Below are 18,691 nucleotides of genomic sequence, written 5' to 3' on the forward strand. Positions count from 1 at the left end.
GCCAAGGTGCTGGACGGTTGCATGTACCAGGTTGCGCCCCCCGCTAGGATCCTTACCCCTATCCGCTGGCAGCCAAAGCCAAGGGCGCGGCTGGGCAGGGCCGCTGGAGGCACCCGAGCCGGCGCTACCCTCCCACTTCCTCTGCACAACCTCGTGGTCTTTCCGGGGCTGTGGTGAGCTGAGGGCCGCTGAGTGTTTCCACATCTCCCAGCGGTCAAGGTTCACGGACCGAGGCCCCGCCTCGCCCTGCAGTCAGCAGCCTCAATGGGCCCTTGCAGGTGAACACGCGCCACGACATCTCGGTGCAGCCCTCGCTGGGACAGTGCAGGGAGCTATGCAGACCCGCGACCCCCTGCCCCTGTGATCCCGGACCTGAGGGTGCGGGTGCAGGCGGCTCGGCCTCCCCCGCAGGGCACCCAGGTTGGGGGCCTCCCCAAGCAGGGCATCCCGGTGCCCCGGGACGCGTGCGCTTCCCGCGCTGTCCCGAGTCCTTGCATCCCGCCGCATCACCTTCCTTGAAGGGGCCGAGAGGGCGAGCGGAGCTGGGGGCGCCGGAGGGAGAGGGAGGGCCACCATCTCTGACACCCCGAGGCAGGAGAGGTGTCGCCGAGGAAGGCGCCCCAATGGCCGTGGTCCCTGGAGGAGGGCGTGGCCCAGGCCACGGTGTGGGTGATCTGGGAGCCGGGGGAGGCCTGGGGAGGCGTTCTCCCAGGAGCCTGAAGCAGCCGCCGCCGGTGGGGAGGCCCCAGACGGCCGTGACCGTGACCAGGCGAGCTGGCCGCTGCGGGAACAGGTGGTGGCTAGAGCCGGGAGCCAGCGAGGAGCGTGGCGGGCGTTTCCAGTTCTTAGAGCAGGAAGAAGGCTGTGATTACTGCAAGGATGGGAAAGTGGAGGTGCGAGGTGTGAACCCCGCGCTCACGAGGTTTACTTCAAGCAGTTTTGTAGGACTTGTCCGAAGTCATCTAACCCTTACCGAGTGGAGGATGTCACCTGTCAAAGTTCTAAACAGTCTAGACGCTCTTGTCCAGTAAAACTTTGCCAATTCCACCCTAAAAGGCTCCATCCTCACGATTGGTGCAGGAGATGCACAGGAAACGCCTGTCCTCCACAGCACCTTCTGCTTCAAATACATCGTTCACATGAACATAAAAGAGGCCCTGCTGAACCGGTGTTAGTGGCAGACAAGTGAGCTTTTTTTCATGCTCCTCCTTTCTGCTTCTCCCTTCTCAAAATACTTCACAAAAGGCTGTATTTTTGACAAGCATTAAGTATTGCAAAACAATTGACAAAAGTGCATAATACAGTATTGTTGACTATAGACATTACCTTGCGTAACTGAAACTTTATACCAACTGAATAACATATGAGTGTGAGTATTTTAGGTACCTCATGTAAGTGGAATCATTATGCTAAGTGAAATAAGCTAGTCACAGAAGGACAAATACTGCATGATTCCAAACAATAGATTTTTGATCGTTATTAACATGATCCTGTATAAAATAGGGACATTTAAGAATAAAATAAATATGTAATATAGTTTTAAAACATTTCTAATATAACATGTGCCAGACATATCTAAAGGTATACACTGACTAGCTGAACAACTTACAAAGAAAATATACCCAATGCTTACATGTAGACACACGCTAAAAGGTGGCTGACCCTTGAAGACATGCTAAGTGAAATAAGCAAGTCACAATAGGACAAACATTGTATAATTCTTCTTACCTAGAGGAATCAAATTCATAGAAATGGGAAGCAGAATGGTGGTTGCCGGGGTGAGGGGAAGAGAAAAATGGGGGTAAGTGTTTAATGGGTATGGAGTTTGGATTTGGGAGGATGGAAAAGTTCTGGAGATTCATGATGGTGTTGGGTGTACAGCAGTGTGAAGGTGCTTAGTGCCACTCAACTGTACACTTAAAAATGGTTAAAAAGGTAATTTTATATTAAGTATATTTTATCACAATAAAATTTTGAATATATATATATATATCTAATTTTCAATCATAACATACAGAAAAAGACTGTATGTTCCAAAAAGGATGGCAGGATTGACAGATGTGTGTTTAAATCAAAACCGTTTGGACAATTCCATGGGGAAAAAAGCTTTTAATTGAATAAATAGGAGTTGTTAGAGCATTTAACCTGCTAATATAAATTGTTACACTTCAAAGGAGAAGTTGGTACAATATTCAAGTGAAAGAAGCTTAAACCAAGAATCCAGTGCAATGCATTTAATCTTTACCGTGATACTGTCTCTGGATGTCTTCCATATTTTGAAAAATAAATATTGAATACTAACAATACTTCCTGAGGGTAAGGGAAATACATGTATGTTTAGTGGAGAAAAGATCCTTGTAGGTTCTCAATAAATATTAACGAAATGTTTATATATTATAATCATATTAAAGCCTAATATACGCTTATTGAATGGAGCATTCCCATGCAAACTTTTTTCTTATGCAATAGAGAACTGATTTACTTCCAAACTGGAGAGCTCATAAATATTTTAATTTTCACGATCCAGAATTTTCCTCAGCCGCCACAATGAAATTCTTTTTCTTCTGCTAATATGCTTCAGTGGTTAAATATGCAAGAAAAAGCATTGTCATAATTTAAAAATATTACTCTAACTGATGAACTCAGTGAAATTTCACTAAAATTATGAACTGTGGCATATCTCATCTGATGATTAGAGATGGTGAAATGTGTTTTGTAGTCACAGAAATTTAAATAAAAGCAACCACATAATCAAAATCACTGTTTGTAATGAATACATTTTGTTTATATGAATACATGATTTTTTAGATTTTGTAAACATTTAACGTTTAACACATGTGGTTTCATAAGACATTTATTAGCTGCCAGAATGTGTTTGGCCTTCCTGGTTTTCTTCAGATATTTATAACTTCACCTTAAATATTTTGAATTATGTAGGGGAAATATTAATGGAAGAACTTCAACTTTGGTTTGAAGCTTGACTGGTATTTTATAGTGCAGTTAAGTTCTAGAATATATAGCTTTAAAACAAGTCCTTTGAAGTGTACTGGAACGAATGTCTTTGGTAAAAACATCTGAGAAGTTCACCAAGATTTTTACAGAGGTGATTGCACGATTGTGCTTTCATATATCTTTATAGTGATGGATTTTAAAAATTAATTTTCATTTTTCAAAGGACAGTGGTGTTTAGTGTTCTGTGGAAAGTGCAGTGATTGACATTTTAACTGATAAAACATCCAGGTAATGAAAGAAATGGTTTGAACTTTTCTCCTAAAGCCAAATTTTTAACATTTATTCAATCCAAAGTTATTTCGTCTTGAAATCTTCTTTACATTTTTGCAGTTGAGTGACACAGGCACAGGTGTGAAGAGTCTGCGGAAGGGTTTGGTGATGCTTGGGTGACTTTGACTTTCCATTTCCACACTCACTGGTCTTATAGCTATTTCACACCATTGCATATAACAATAAGATTGTTATCTGCATGGACTTGCTTCCTTTGTGAATTAATATATAATTTATTGCCCCAATAGGGCAGTATTGAATTTATTGCCCAAACAGAGTCACTTGAGAGGAAAGAGGAGAGGTATTATTATCCTTGGACAACAGGTGTAAACTGGGACAATCCTGGGCCAACCCAGATGGAAGATTTTCTATTCCAAGGATGTGTGCGTTTAGAAATTGAGGGTACCCATGGTGGGGGAGGCGGAAGGATTCCTTGACCAAGTTCATGACCAAGAATTTGCAACTTGTAAGCACATGTCACGGGTCAAGTATATATTTCAAATCTTGTCTATTTCTACATTCTACCAACTGACTTAGAAGAGCTGGGAGGTGGCTTAGCAGGTGGCAAAGTTCACAGAGGACCAAAGAATAGACCAGAGGATTTTCTGGATCCCCAGGAAGACCGTCACGGCTAGGTCATAGGTTCTTAAGACTGTCACAAAACAGGAGAGGCTCTCCTTGGAGCATTCACTTTTTATCAATAACAGTAGCTTATCAACTCTGTAGCCAGAGCTGTGAAAAGAAACATCCAGAAGCAATAGATTTCCAGCCAAGTACTATGTGGGTGAACAGCATCTCCTTGTCATGTTGATTCACCATGAGGGGATGTGCAACATTTTTTCATTATTATATGATAGTTAATTCACTTGTTTTTATTTTTGGGGAAATATATTTAAGGGGAAAATAATATTTGCTTGTGAAGAAAAATATCTTTCATTATATATCCATTATATGACTGTCGAAACAAGCATAGCTCTAAGATCTATACGTTGAATTTACACGTAGAGAAAATTTAAGTGGCCCTGTCACTTACAAAGTGCACTTCAGTGTTTTAAGAGTTGACACGTTAGTGATGAAATATCTGGTCATGAAACCAGGCCTCCATTTTTATAGAAATTTGAAAATCCTTTGATTATTAAGATATAGTGGGCTTATTCAATATTGCTTATAAAATTGCTCACATTATTTAAAACTGAAAATAATGGTTAAGAGCAAGCATACAGTGAAGCAGTCTTTTAAATTTTGAGACAGAGTCCCAGGTGCAGGGAGGCTTCAAAGTATAAGCTTTGGTGTCAAACAGCTCAAAGCCTGGACATTCCATTTACTAAAACTTACCATAGGTGAGTTGCTTAGTGCTAAAATTTCAAAAAGAAAATCTTTCGGGCATAATTATGCTTGCTGTGTAGGGTATTTGTGAAAACAAATGGCAATATATGCAAAATATTTGACACATACTTGGAGCTCAGTGAGAACACATCTATTATTACTTTTATTAAAGATAATAGAATTGTGATGTTAGGGAGCTTGTCAAAACTTTAGGTGTTTTCTGACCAAGAATTATTTTGTCCTCCCATGTTATGAAAATGTGTCTGCATAAAGAGGAATACCTGGAAATACGTTTTAAATTAATTGTATTAATTTATCCCCCAAACTAAGATAGGCTGATACTATGATTCTTATTTCAGGAAAAGAAAATTTAAACACATAAAAGCTAATTTCTTGAAAGCACAAATCAAGTTGTTAGAACTTCTGGTGTATGGCCCAGCCCTCTGAAACTTTTGTTTTTTCCTCACTAATTTGGTGAAAAAGCTAGGAAAGGTGCTTAGGAAGCTTACCCCAAATCCCGACTTTCTCTAGAAGTCGTGCTTTGTGATAAATGTAGGAACTTAAGTATTTTTCAACTTTTTAGTTGTGTATTAAGAAGGGGAAACAAAGCAAAGTTCAAAATATCTAATTTACCTGCAATGCAAAGTGGCTAGGGATTGTTTTTTTTTTTTTTTTGAGAAGCTGTTGAAGTAACATAATAGAATGAATTCTAAGGTGCTGACCTCAAGCTCTTCAGGTGTCTAGAATTAATTTAAATACCATCCTTTCAAATTTTTTTTAACCATCTCGGCAGGTGAATCTTTTTCATCTTGGCAGGTGAATTGGTTACTCTCTGAAAAGCTGTAGAGTTTCACCCTGTCTCATTAAATGCAGTGGAGATGGCCAACCAGGGTGGAATGTGCCAGGCTTGGAAACAGAAGAGTATAGAGGGGCAATGCCTCACACAGCACATGGAACACTTTGTGAGGTTGGAAAAAGTAAAACTATTCTGATGATCGGGAAACATTCTTTACGAAGTGGAGTGACAGTTCTGACTGCCTAAGTTCATCGGCTAACATAGAGTCAGTGTTTCCCTGCTTGCTCCCCCTTCATTTCTCCTTACCAGTTTTCTTTTTGTGCATAACAGCAAATCATGTCAGGTGTGGCTTTGAGTCTGGTTTCTGTGGCTGGGAGCCATTTCTCACAGAAGAAGATTCACACTGGGAATTCGTGAAAAGGCTGACGAGTGTAGACCACCATCTTCCTGATGCTGAGAACACAACAAACACAAATCATGGTAGGACATTTTCCTCTTTTCTTTTTCCTTCCCCCCCAAAATTGTTGTCTTTCTTTCCTGTTGTGAATGATGATACTATGTGTTTTCACTTCTATCTATAGACTTTATAAATGCAACTCTGGTTTGTCTTGCTTTAAATTGTCCTGATCAACTTAATAAGTTGTGCTTAATTGAGTTTCCTGAAAGGAGCATTGTTTTAATAACAAAACTTTTCGTTACACTTTTTAAAAGGTTGGATTGAAGGCATGAAGAGGGGAAAAGTCTTCTGGTAATTTTCTCTAGTTGTCATGAATCATGTACAGTAGGGTTGTCTTCTTTTTAGAGCAATCCAAATTTCATAAAACAGAAAGAAAAATAGTTTAATCCTTTTTCTAAGAACAGAGAGTTAGCACTGTCTTTAAAATAAATCTACAAATACTTGAATGCAATGTAATCACTCTTATGGCTTCTTTGTAATAAACAATCTTACTTCTTCCGCATATATACTTTTAATCAGCAGTACAATTTTTACATGTCCCCTTAAAATAGAGCAACCATAACTGCATAGGGCATTCCAATAAGGGTTTGTGAAGCTCCAAGGAAAACACAAGGTTTTGTTCTATTTCTGTTTTGTTTGGATAACATTACAAAGGTACATTAGTATCATATTAACTTTATAATAAGGCAACTGTACTGTAGATCCTCTTTAAGCTTGTATAACCCCACTGGACATTATTATATTTGTTTCTCCTTTGAGATTTCCAAAGAAGTATGTGAAAACTAACAGTATTGACTGTGTCTTCAACCACTGGAAATTGGGGTTGGGGAGGATGTTAGGGGATGGAAGGGAGACTTTGGCTATCCATCCGTTATCTAAAACTATAAATGCAGCTTATTATTTAACAGTGGAGTGAGATCTTAATTGTTGCTTTTGTGCCAGTGAGTCTCATTTTTCCCTTAAGATTCTGTGACAGATTGGATTAAATTTAAAGTTTATCATAGGAAGGAGACTGTTAATTATTAGAACTATATGTATTAATAGTACATTTCCTCCAAGCTCATATAATGATTTTTTTTTTCCTTTCTCAAACCAGTTATTGAGTATATATCACATTACTAGAGTTGGGTGTAAACAGATGGAAGGATATTTGGGTTGTTTCTAAATTTTGGTGATTATGAATATTCTATAAAATTTGCCTACAGGTTTTGTCTGGATATAAGTTTTCATTTAACTTGAGCACTCTTTCCAATTCCTATGTATAATTAACGTTTCCACTCTGGTTAGTGAAAAGACCCTACTATTTCTGGCCCTTTGGGACCTTGAGGCAATGCTTCAACTGCCCCTTTTAGAAGGTTTTCCTCCAGCCTCAGGTAGTTTCCTTATATCCATGCCCTGGTCAGTACGCAGGTGGAAATTTGGGGGGAGCTCTCTGGAGCTCTCTCTCTTTGCAGCTCTCCCCTCCTGGAACTGTGCTTTATGAATTGTAGCCACTTGAGTCTCCCCGGGGTGCCATCTTTTCAACTTGAGGAGAAGACCACACTCCTCCTGGCTTCCTCTCCCTGAATGGCAGCTGGAAACGCGGTTTAGGCAGTAAGCTGGGGAAATTGTATGGCTTAGTTCATTTGTTTCCCCTCTCAGAGATCATTATCCTGTGGTTCTACATTCCCATTGCCCTACATTTGAAAACTATTATTTAGTATATATTGTTTTGATTTCTTTGCTACTGTTAGACAGAAGGCTAAATCTGGTCCCTGATACCCAACCTTGCCTGGAAACAGAAAAAGCCTAATTCTTTGTGTTTTTTTGCTTTATTTCTTTGGTCTGGATATGCCATAATATATCTAGCCATACTCGTATTGAGTGACAATATTATGACAATGTTGCAAAATCCGTACTTGTATGCATTTTCTTATATGGGGAGCTTTTATTCTATGCAGTAAAGGACTAAAAGTGAGACTCCTATATTTTTACCAAAAGATATGTACTTTCCCATCAAATTTTAATACTTAAAATTCCAGCAGCAAAAAGGAGTGCTTTTTTCTATTTGCCTACCATCAATAGACATTATATTCTCTTAATTTTTAAAAAACTTATGGGCATAAAATGATTTTTTGTGTGTAACCTTGATTTGTCTTTCACTGAAAAATGATTTTTCAAATGTTTCTAATTTTTCAATTTATTTAGATCTTCAATTTTGCTAAATATTTGAAGCTTTCAGTGCATAGATTTAAAAAATACTTTGCTAATATTTTCTTAGGTTTTTAATATTTTTGCAGCTACTGTGTCACATTTTAAAAACTTAATTTTTTTGGTTGCTGTATATATAAGTACAATTATATTTTAAAATACTGACCTTGTATTCAATGACCTTGTTAATTTTTTTATTTTTACTTTTTTTTGCGGTATGCGGGTCTCTCACTGTTGTGGCCTCTCCCATTGCGGAGCACAGGCTCCGGACGCGCAGGCTCAGCGGCCATGGCTCACGGGCCCAGCCGCTCCGCGGCATGTGGGATCTTCCCGGACCGGGGCACGAACCCGTGTCCCCCACATCGGCAGGCGGACTCTCAACCCCTGCGCCACCAGGGAAGCCCAACTTTTTTTATTACAGTTAAGAATTTATAAATGTTTCAAATTTTCTGGGTTCATAATTACTTTGTCTTCAAATAATGACAATTTTACTTCCTTCTTTCTAAATCTTAAGCCTTCTGTTTTCTTTTTGGTTTTATAGCCCTAGATAGGACTTCTGGAAAAATGTTAAATAGAGCTTGTGATAGCTGCTGTACTTGTCTTGTTCCTATTTAGGGGAAAAGCTGTCAGTAATTCAGCCTTGAATGCTATAGTTCCTAAAAGGTTGTTTTGTTTCAGATAAAGGTGTTTCCAAGCATAGCACAAGGAGATCAGCTCAGTGCTTTGTGTCCACCTAGAGGGGTGGGATAGGGAGGCTGGGAGGGAGACACAAGAGGGAGGAGATATGGGCATATATGTATATGTATAGCTGATTCACTTTGTTATACAGCAGAAACTAACACACCATTGTAAAGCAATTATACTGCAAAAAAGATGCTAAAAGAAAAAAAAAAGATGTTTCTTTCTATTCATAGTCTGTTAAGTTTATGTATATATATATACACACACACACACATATATATGTAAGCATGTTAAAACTTTTCACGTGCTTTTTTCAGCATATGTTGTGATAATCATATGATCGTGATATTATCCTTTTTGTTTCTAATAAAATGAATGATTTTTCAAATATTAAACCATTTTTGCATTCCTGATCCAAACCTCCTTTCATTGGTTTTATTTATGATTTCTTTCTTCCTTCTTAATGGTAATATTTGTGATTTTTTTACCTAAATTCATTATAAAGTCATTATAAATGTTCTTGCAGCATGTAAGGAATCCCTTCCGGGCAATTGTATTAAGGGGGTGCATCCTTTCCAAAAGGTGAGGTTGAGGCTGGCCTGGAAAGCTTAACGTGGGGAGACTGACACCTACATTCTTTTTTTTTAAACTTTTGAACTTTATTTAATTTATTTTTATATACAGCAGGTTCTTATTATTCATCAATTTTATACATATCAGTATATGTATGAATTTTATACATATCAATTTTATACATATCAGTATACATGTCAATCCCAATCGCCCAATTCATCACACCACCATCCCCACCCACCGTGGCTTTCCCCCCTTGGTGTCCATACGTTTGTTCTCTACATCTGTGTCTCAAATTCTGCCCTGCCAACCGGTTCATCTGTACCATTTTTCTAGGTTCCACATACATGCGTTAATATACAATATTTGTTTTTCTCTTTCTGACTTACTTCACTCTGTATGACAGTCTCTAGATCCCTCCACGTCTCAACAAATGACCCAATTTCGTTCCTTTTTATGGCTGAGTAATATTCCATTGTATATATGTACCACATCTTCTTTATCCATTCGTCTGTCGATGGGCATTTAGGTTGCTTTCATGACCTGGCTATTGCAAATAGTGCTGCAGTGAACATTGGGGTGCATGCGTCTTTTTGAATTACGGTTTTCTGTGGGTATATGCCCAGTAGTGGGATTGCTGGATCATATGATAATTCCATTTTTAGTTTTTTAAGGAACCTCCATACTGTTCTCCATAGTGGCTGTATCAATTTACATTCCCACCAACAGTGCAAAAGGGTTCCCTTTTCTTCACACCCTCTGCAGCATTTGTTGTTTGTAGATTTTCTGATGATGCCCATTCTAACTGGTATGAGGTTTTACCTCATTGTAGTATTGATTTGCATTTCTCTAATAATTAGTGATGTTGAGCAGCTTTTCATGTGCTTTTTGGCCATCTGTATGTCTTCTCCAGAGAAATGTCTATTTAGGTCTTCTGCCCATTTTTGGATTGGGTTGTTTGTTTCTTTAATATTGAGCTGCATGAGCTGTTTATATATTTTGCAGATTAATCCTTTGTCCGTTGATTTGTTTGCAAATATTTTCTCCCATTCTGAGGATTGTCTTTTCATCTTGTTTATGGTTTCCTTTGCTGTGCAAACGCTTTGAAGTTTCATTAGGTCCCATTTGTTTATTTTTATTTCCATTACTCTAGGAGGTGGATCAAAAACAATCTTGTTGTGATTTATGTCAAAGAGTGTTCTTCCTATGTTTTCCCCTAAGTGTTTTATAGTGTCTGGTCTCACACTTAGGTCTTGAATCCATTTTGAGTTTATTTTTGTGTATGGTGTTAGAGAGTGTTCTAATTTCATTTTTTTACATGTAGCTGTCCAGTTTTCCCAGCACCACTTATTGAAGAGACTGTTTTTTCTCCGTTGTATATCCTTGCCTCCTTTGTCATAGATTAGTTGACCATAGGTGCGTGGGTTTATCTCTGGACTTTCTATCTTGTTCCATTGATCTGTGTTTCTGTTTTTGTACCAGTACCATATTGTCTTGATTACTGTAGCTTTGTAGTATAGCCTGAAGTCAGGGAGTCTGATTCCTCCCACTCCGTTTTTTTCCCTCAAGACTGCTTTGGCTATTCAGGGTCTTTTGTGGCTCCATACAAATTTTGAGATGATTTGTTCTAGTTCTGTAAAAAATGCCATTGGTAATTTGATAGGGATTGCATTGAATGTGTAGATTGCTTTGGGTAGTATAGTCATTTTCACAATATTGATTCTTCCAGTCCAGGAACATGGTATATCTCTCCATCTGTTGGTATCATCTTTAATTTCTTTCATCAGTGTCTTATAGTTTTCTGCATACAGGTCTTTTGTCTCCCTAGGTAGGTTTATTCCTAGGTATTTTATTGTTTTTGTTGCAATGGTAAATGGGAGTGTTTCCTTAATTTCTCTTTCAGATTTTTCATCATTAATGTATAGGAATGCAAGAGATTTCTGTGCATTAATTTTGTATCCTGCAACTTTACCAAATTCATTGATTAGCTCCATTAGTTTTCTGGTGGCATTTTTAGGATTCTCTATGTATGGTATCATGTCATCTGCAAACAGTGAAGGTTTTACTTCTTCCTTTCCAATTTGTATTCCTTTTATTTCTTTCTTCTCTGATTGCCATGGCTAGGACTTCCAAAACTATGTTGAATAATAGTGGTGAGAGTGAACTTCCTTGTCTTGTTCCTGATCTTAGAGGAAATGCTTTCAGTTTTTCACCACTGAGAATGATGTTTGCTGTCGTTTTGTCGTATATGGCCTTTATTATGTTGAGGTAGGTTCCCTCTATGCCCAGTTTCTGGAGAGTTTTTATCAGAAATGGGTGTTAAATTTTGTCAAAGGCTTTTGCTGCATCTATTGAGATGATCATATGGTTTTCGTTCTTCAGTTTGTTAATATGGTGTATCACATTGATTGATATGCGTATATTGAAGAATCCTTGCATCCCTGGAATAAATCCCACTTCATCATGATGTATGATCCTTTTAATGTGTTGTTGCATTCTGTTTGCTAGTATTTTGTTGAGGATTTTAACATCTATATTCATTAGTGATATTGGTCTGTAATTTTCTTTTTTTGTAGTATCTTTGTCTGGTTTTGGTATCAGGGTAATGGTGGCCTCATAGAATGAGTTTGGGAGTGTTCCTTCCTCTGCAATTTTTTGGAAGAGTTTGAGAAGGATGGGTGTTAGCTCTTCTCTAAATAGAATTCACCCGTAAAGATCTGGTCCTGGACTTTTGTTTGTTTCAAGATTTTTAATCGCAGTTTCAATTTTATTTCTTGTGATTTGTTCATATTTTCTGGTTCTTCCAGGTTCAGTCTTGGAAGGTTATACCTTTCTAAGAATTTGTCCATTTCATCCAGGTTGTCCATTTTATTGGCATAGAGTTGCCTGTAGTAGTCTCTTAGGATGCTTTGTATTTCTGCGGTGTCTGTTGTAACTTCTCCTTTTTCATTTCTAATTTTATTGATTTGAGTCCTCTTCCTCTTTTTCTTGATGAGTCTGGCTAATGGTTTATCAATTTTGTTTATCTTCTCAAAGAACCAGCTTTTAGTTTTATTGATCTCTGCTATTATTTTCTTTGTTTCTATTTCATTTATTTCTGCTCTGATCTTTATGATTTCTTTCCTTCTGCTAACTTTGGGTTTTGTTTTTTCTTGTTTCTCCAGTTCCTTTAGGTGTAAGGTTAGATTGTTTATTTGAGATGTTTCTTGTTTCTTGATGTAGGCTTGTATAGCTATAAACTTCTCTCTTAGAACTGCTTTTGCTGCATCCCATAGGTTTTGGATCATTGTATTTTCGCTGTCATTTGTCTCTAGGTATTTTTTGATTTCCTCCTCGATTTCTTCAGTGTTCTCTTGGTTATTTTGTAACGTATTGTGTAGCCTCCATGTGTTTGTGTTTTTTTATGTTTTTTTCCCAGTAATTCATTTCTGATCTCATAGTGTTGTGGTCAGAAAAGATGCTTGATATGATTTCAATTTTCTTAAATTTACTGAGGCTTGATTTGTCACCCAAGATGTGATCTATCCTGGAGAATGTTCTGTGTGCACTTGAAAATAAAGCTGTTTTTGGATGGAATGTCCTATAAATATCAATTAAATGTATCTGGTCTATTGTGTAATTTAAAGTTTCTGTTTCCTTATTTAGTTTCATTTTAGATGATCTGTCCATTGGTGTAAGTGAGGTGTTAAAGTCCCCCACTATTATTGTGTTACTGTCTATTTCCTCTTTTATAGCTGTTAGCAGTTGCCTTATGTATTGAGGTGCTCCTATGTTGGGTGCATATATATTTATAATTGTTACATCTTCTTCTTGGATTGATCCCTTGATCATTATCTAGTGTCCTTCCTTGTCTCTTGTAACATTCTTTATTTTAAAGTGTATTTTATCTGATATGAGTATTGCTACTCCAGCTTTCTTTTGATTTCCATTTGCATGGAATATCTTTTTCCATCCCCTCACTTTCAGTCTGTATGTGTCCCTAGGTCTGAAGTGGGTCTCTTGTAGACAGCATATATATGGGTCTTGTTTTTGTATCCATTCAGCAAGCCTGTGTCTTTTGGTTGGAGCATTTAATCCATTCACGTTTAAGGTAATTATCGATATGTATGTTCCTATTACCATTTTCTTAATTTTGGGGGGTTTGTTTTTGTAGGTCCTTTTCTTCTCTTGTGTTTCCCACTTAGAGAAGTTCCTTTAGCATTTGTTGTAGATCTGGTTTGGTGGTGCTGAATTCTCTTAGCTTTTGCTTGTCTGTAAAACTTTTGATTTCTCCACCAAATCTGAATGAGATCCTTGCCAGGTAGAGTAATCTTGGTTTTAGGTTCTTCCCTTTCATCACTTTAAGTAAATCATGCCACTCCCTTCTGGCTTCTAGAGTTTCTGCTGAGAAATCAGCTGTTAACCTTATGGGAGTTCCCTTGTATGTTATGTGTCGTTTTTCCCTTGCTGCTTTCAATAATTTTTCTTTGTCTTTAATTTTTGCCAATTTGATTACTGTGTGTCTCGGAATGTTTCTCCTTGGGTTTATCCTGTATGGGACTCGCTGTGCTTCCTGGACTTGGGTGGCTATTTCCCCTTCTATGTTAGGGAAGTTTTTGACTATAATCTCTTCAAATATTTTCTCTGGTCCTTTCTCTGTTTCTTCTCCTTCTGGGACCCCTATAATGTAAATGTTGTTGCATTTCATGTTGTCCCAGAGGTCTCTCAGGCTGTCTTCATTTCTTTTCATTCTTTTTTCTTTAGTCTGTTCCACAGCAGTGAATTTCACCATTCTGTCTTCCAGGTCACTTATTCGTTCTTCTGCCTCAGTTATTCAGCTATTCATTCCTTCTAGTTTAGTTTTCATTTCAGTTATTGTATTGTTCATCTCTGTTTGTTTGTTCTTTAATTCTTCTAGGTCTTTGTTAAACATTTCTTGCATCTTCTCGATCTTTGCCTCCATTGTTTTTCCGAGGTCCTGGATCATCTTCACTATCATTATTCTGAATTCTTTTTCTGGAAGGTTGCCTATCTCCACTTCATTTAGTTATTTTTCTGGGGTTTTATCTTGTTCCTTCATCTGGCATATAGCCCTCTGCCTTTGCATCTTGTCTCTCTTTCTGTGAATGTGGTTTTTGTTCCACAGGCTGCAGGATTGTAGTTCTTCTTGCTTCTGCTGTCTGCCCTCTGGTGGATGAAGCTATCTAAGTGGCTTGTGTAAGTTTCCTGAGGGGAGGGACTGGTGGTAGGTAGAGCTGACTGTTGCTCTGATGGGCAGAGCTCAGTAAAACTTTAATCCGCTTGACTGCTGATGGGTGGGGCTGGGTTCCCTCCCTGTTGGTTGTTTGGCCTGAGGCAACCCAACACTGGAGCCTACCTGGGCTCTTTGGTGGGGCTAATGGCAGACTCTGGGAGGGCTCTTGCCAAGGAGTACTTCCCAGAACTTCTGCTGCCAGTGTCCTTGTCCCCATGGTGAGCCACAGCCACCCCCTGCCTCTGCAGGAGACCTTCCAAAACTAGCAGGTAGGTCTGGTTCAGTCTCCTTTGGGGTCACTGCTCCTTCCCCTGGGTTCCAATGCACACACTGCTTTGTGTGTGCCCTCCAAGAGTGGAGTATCTGTTTTCCCCAGTCCTGTCAAAGTCCTGCAATCAAATCCCGCTAGCCTTCAAAGTCTGATTCTCTAGGAATTCTTCCTCCTGTTTCCGGACCCCCAGGTTGGGAAGCCTGATGTGGGGCTCAGAACCTTCACTCCAGTGGGTGGACTTCTGTGGTATAAGTGTTCTCCAGTCTGTGAATCACCCACCCAGCAGTTATGGGATTTGATTTTACTGTGATTGCATCCCTCCTACCGTCTCATTGCGGTTTCTCCTTTGTCTTTGGATGTGGGGTATCTTTTTTGGAGAGTTCCAGTGTCTTCCTGTCGATGATTGTCTAGCAGCTATTTGTGATTCAGGTGTTCTCACAAGAAGGAGTGAGAGCATGTCCTTCTACTCCGCCATCTTGGTTCCTCCTCACTATACACCTGGTAGTGCAGTGGACAAGAATCCACCTGCCAGTGCAGGGGACACGGGTTCAATCCCTGGTCCAGGAAGATCCCACATGCAGCGGAGCAACCAAGCCACGTCCACTGAGCCTGTGCTCTAGAGCCCGTGTGACAACTACTGAAGCCTGTGCACCCAGAGCCCATGCTCCGCTACAAGAGAAGCCAATGCAACAAGAAGGCCGCACACTGCAACGAAGAGCAGCCCCTGCCCGCCACAACTAAAGAAAGTCTGCGCACAGCAACGAAGACCCAACACAGCCCAAAATCACCCCTCCATTCTTTATTTTTATACTGTGCTGGTTAGCTAGCTCTTCCGGGGTATATGGGTGTACAAGAGTTTTACAATGAACAGTTCAGATTAACAGAAACACTTTCTTTGGCATATTGTAATTCCACGGGTCTCTTAAGTCAGTGTATTCTGTGGAGCAGGCTTGCAAGAAAATAAATCCAGAGACGTATTCCTAGAAGTACATGAGTCTGGGGTCAGAGTTCAGTGTCTTTAGGCCTAACCTGCATATATAAACTTTAAGTCAGTATTATCTGTTTTTCAAATATTTGGTTAAAATTCTCTCAGGATTGCTTTTAGCTTCCACATCAGTTTTTACTAACATAATATTTTCATAATATCATCTTTCCATCTAATAACATGTTATCTCTTTTCATTTAATCAGAAGGCTTATAGTTTTCCATGGAGTTTTATAATGTTCTTCATATAAGTCCTGTCCCATTCTTGTTAAATTTATTCCTACATATTTTGTATTATTGTTGTTAACTGTGAGTAGAATATTTCTTACCATTCTAAATCCCGTGTCTTACTGCTAAAATAAATAAAAATGACTTAAAAGTATTTCTCTGTTTCTATTTACCTTACTAAATTCTCTTATTAATACTTGTCTTTATTAAAAGATAGAAGCTGTTGGGGTTTCTATTTTCACAATTATATTATTGGCAATACATGTGGAACTCTCTCTGTTTTTCTATTGTGTTTACTAGAAATTTTATTCTCTTGACTTCCACATTTACTAGATTTATAAGATAATCCTAGTCCAAGATAATTAATATTATCTCATATTTCCTCTAATTACTAATGGTGACACAATTCTCCAGGTAGTTTCTCATTTTAATTAAAATAGTTTTGCTGTTTACCATTGAAAATGTTATTTATTTTGAGGTTGGTCATTAATCTTTATTAAGTGTTTTTTAAAAATATTTTATTGAGGTTATTTGGAATGGCTGACTGTTTTTCATAGTCTTTTCAATATTTGTTGATATGAATCTATGATTTTACTCTTTAATTTGTTGATCTAATTGACTGTTGATATGTCTGTTAAATCAAACCTCTATTTTTGGAAAGCTCACTTGTCAGGATACATTATTTTTTGATAAGAATTTCAGGTGCAATTGAAACATTTTAATTTGAATTTTGTATGTATGATCATGAGTGATATTGCTTTATTTTTATTCTGTTTTCATCATTCTTAACATTAGAGATATCTGGCATCATAAAATGAGTCAGGGAGCTCTCCATATTTTTCTAAGACCTGAGATATATGCAAGTCATGTGCAAGTATTTATTCTTTAAAAATTAAATAAAATTAAATAAAATTAAATAAAATTCAGCTGTAGGGCCATATGTTCTGTTAGATTTGTTTCCTATCACTTTTCCAGTTACTTTTGTGGCATAATCAATTTGTTCAAACCGTTCGCTTCTTTTAGATTTTGGAGTTTTAGAGTTTATATGTTTCATCCTTCATTAACTGCTTGTTTGAAATCATCCATATTGTTTTAAATGACCAGGGGAGTAAGATCTTTGAATGTATGTTAATTTTTAGAATTTTAATTTATGTTTTGACAATATTCAGTTGAGTTTTACTTGAACCTCAGGTAAAGGATTTTTAAGCTGGTTTAATTTTTCAAAATCATCTTTTCCTACTCTACTCTTTTATAGGGGAAATAGAGAATTTAATGGGCTCATATATACTGTTTCTGTTACTCTTAGTTTGGATTTTGGGAACAGTGATCTTTATCCTTCCCAATTGGCTTTGAGATTTAACACCCATATAAACTGGGTTCTATTTTTCCCACTCAGAGACCACACTGCTGACTTGCAACCTTGGTTGTTTGGTTAAACATGTGGTGGTATCTGTAAAGTAATATGTTTTAATTCTGAAGTCCTTTTCATTCTGTGCAGTCAGCATTGATCTGTGTCTAAGAAAATCACCTTCTGAATGTGTTTTTTTCATCAAAATAGTTGGCTTTACAAGTTGCCCATCACTCTATGATTATCAAAGGGCAGGATCAGGACTTGACATTGTTTAGCATAACCTTCCTTGTAAATTTTCAATATTCAATGAAGCTACCCCTGACAGCCGTTCAGAATGTGTGATCCTTTGAGTTGCTAAGAGATGTTATCCCCCCCGTACATTTGCCATGAACACATCCACTGTAGTTAAAATCTAGAAGCAGTTATTTTGTTAACACTAGATTAGATCTTTAATTAAGCTTTCATCCCCACTAGCACAGACAGCAGTGTCAAACATGTAAGCCCCAGGAGAAACCAAACTCATTCTATAGGCTCGTATCCTTCAGTACATCATGAAGAAACTTACAAGCAAATGTCTCATGGGAATTTTGTAAGGGTATGTTGAATATCTAATTGTAAACTTAGAAGCTTCATTTAATTTGATTTCTAACTATGACGTGAGTTAAGCCAATAAACATATTTGTTGAGAGGATTTAGATCAAGAGCTTGTTTTTCATCAGTTGGGTTTTATTTTAGATTTAATGTTATCCATATGAAAGCACTTTTTGGTTATCTACAGAGCTTAACGGTAAAGAAGTAAAAATGTAATTTTCTTTATCTGATTGACAGTTGAATGTGTGCACGTTAGCGCAAAGAATGACTAAATGTCCAATAGTAGAATTTGTATCCATATGGCTTTACGTTTGTTTTTGCAGGATCGTTTATTTATTTGGGGGCACATCGATCACCTGCAGTGGCCAAGCTTGGAAGTCCTGTTCTTACAAAATCACTCAATGCCTCTACCCCGTGTCAGGTACCCAGTTATTGGAATTTCCATTGGCCATTCTGTAGTTGTAAACTGTTAAGCTTGGGTTACTCTAGCTAGTAAATGCCGGCTGTGTTTTACTAATATTTTCACAATAAACTGAGAGATTTATATGAGCTATTTCAACATGAAATGTCATTTCGTTCCCAAAGACATTTGCAGTATATAACTTACACCCTTCTTTTGGGGGGCCTATTCAAAAATATTTCTGTCATTTTGCATTCTTTCCATGTAGTTCTTTCAATAATTTAAAGCTGTGGATACAGGTTGCCCAAACTGCTTGTTATCTTGGCCA

The 18,691-nt window shown here is 38.0% G+C and overlaps 1 protein-coding gene across 1 annotated transcript in view; it reads left to right on the top strand.

The window, feature by feature from the left end:
• Positions 1 to 18,691, top strand: part of MALRD1 (MAM and LDL receptor class A domain containing 1) — a 593,611-nt gene that overhangs the window by 90,202 nt on the left and 484,718 nt on the right. The window contains exons 12-13 of the mRNA XM_060003111.1: positions 5,735 to 5,884; positions 18,287 to 18,384. Of these exons, the coding sequence (XP_059859094.1) occupies positions 5,735 to 5,884; positions 18,287 to 18,384 (248 nt within the window). The remainder of the gene's footprint in view (positions 1 to 5,734; positions 5,885 to 18,286; positions 18,385 to 18,691) is intronic.

Source organism: Delphinus delphis, chromosome 2, assembly GCF_949987515.2.
Source record: "Delphinus delphis chromosome 2, mDelDel1.2, whole genome shotgun sequence".
Taxonomy (NCBI): domain Eukaryota; kingdom Metazoa; phylum Chordata; class Mammalia; order Artiodactyla; family Delphinidae; genus Delphinus; species Delphinus delphis.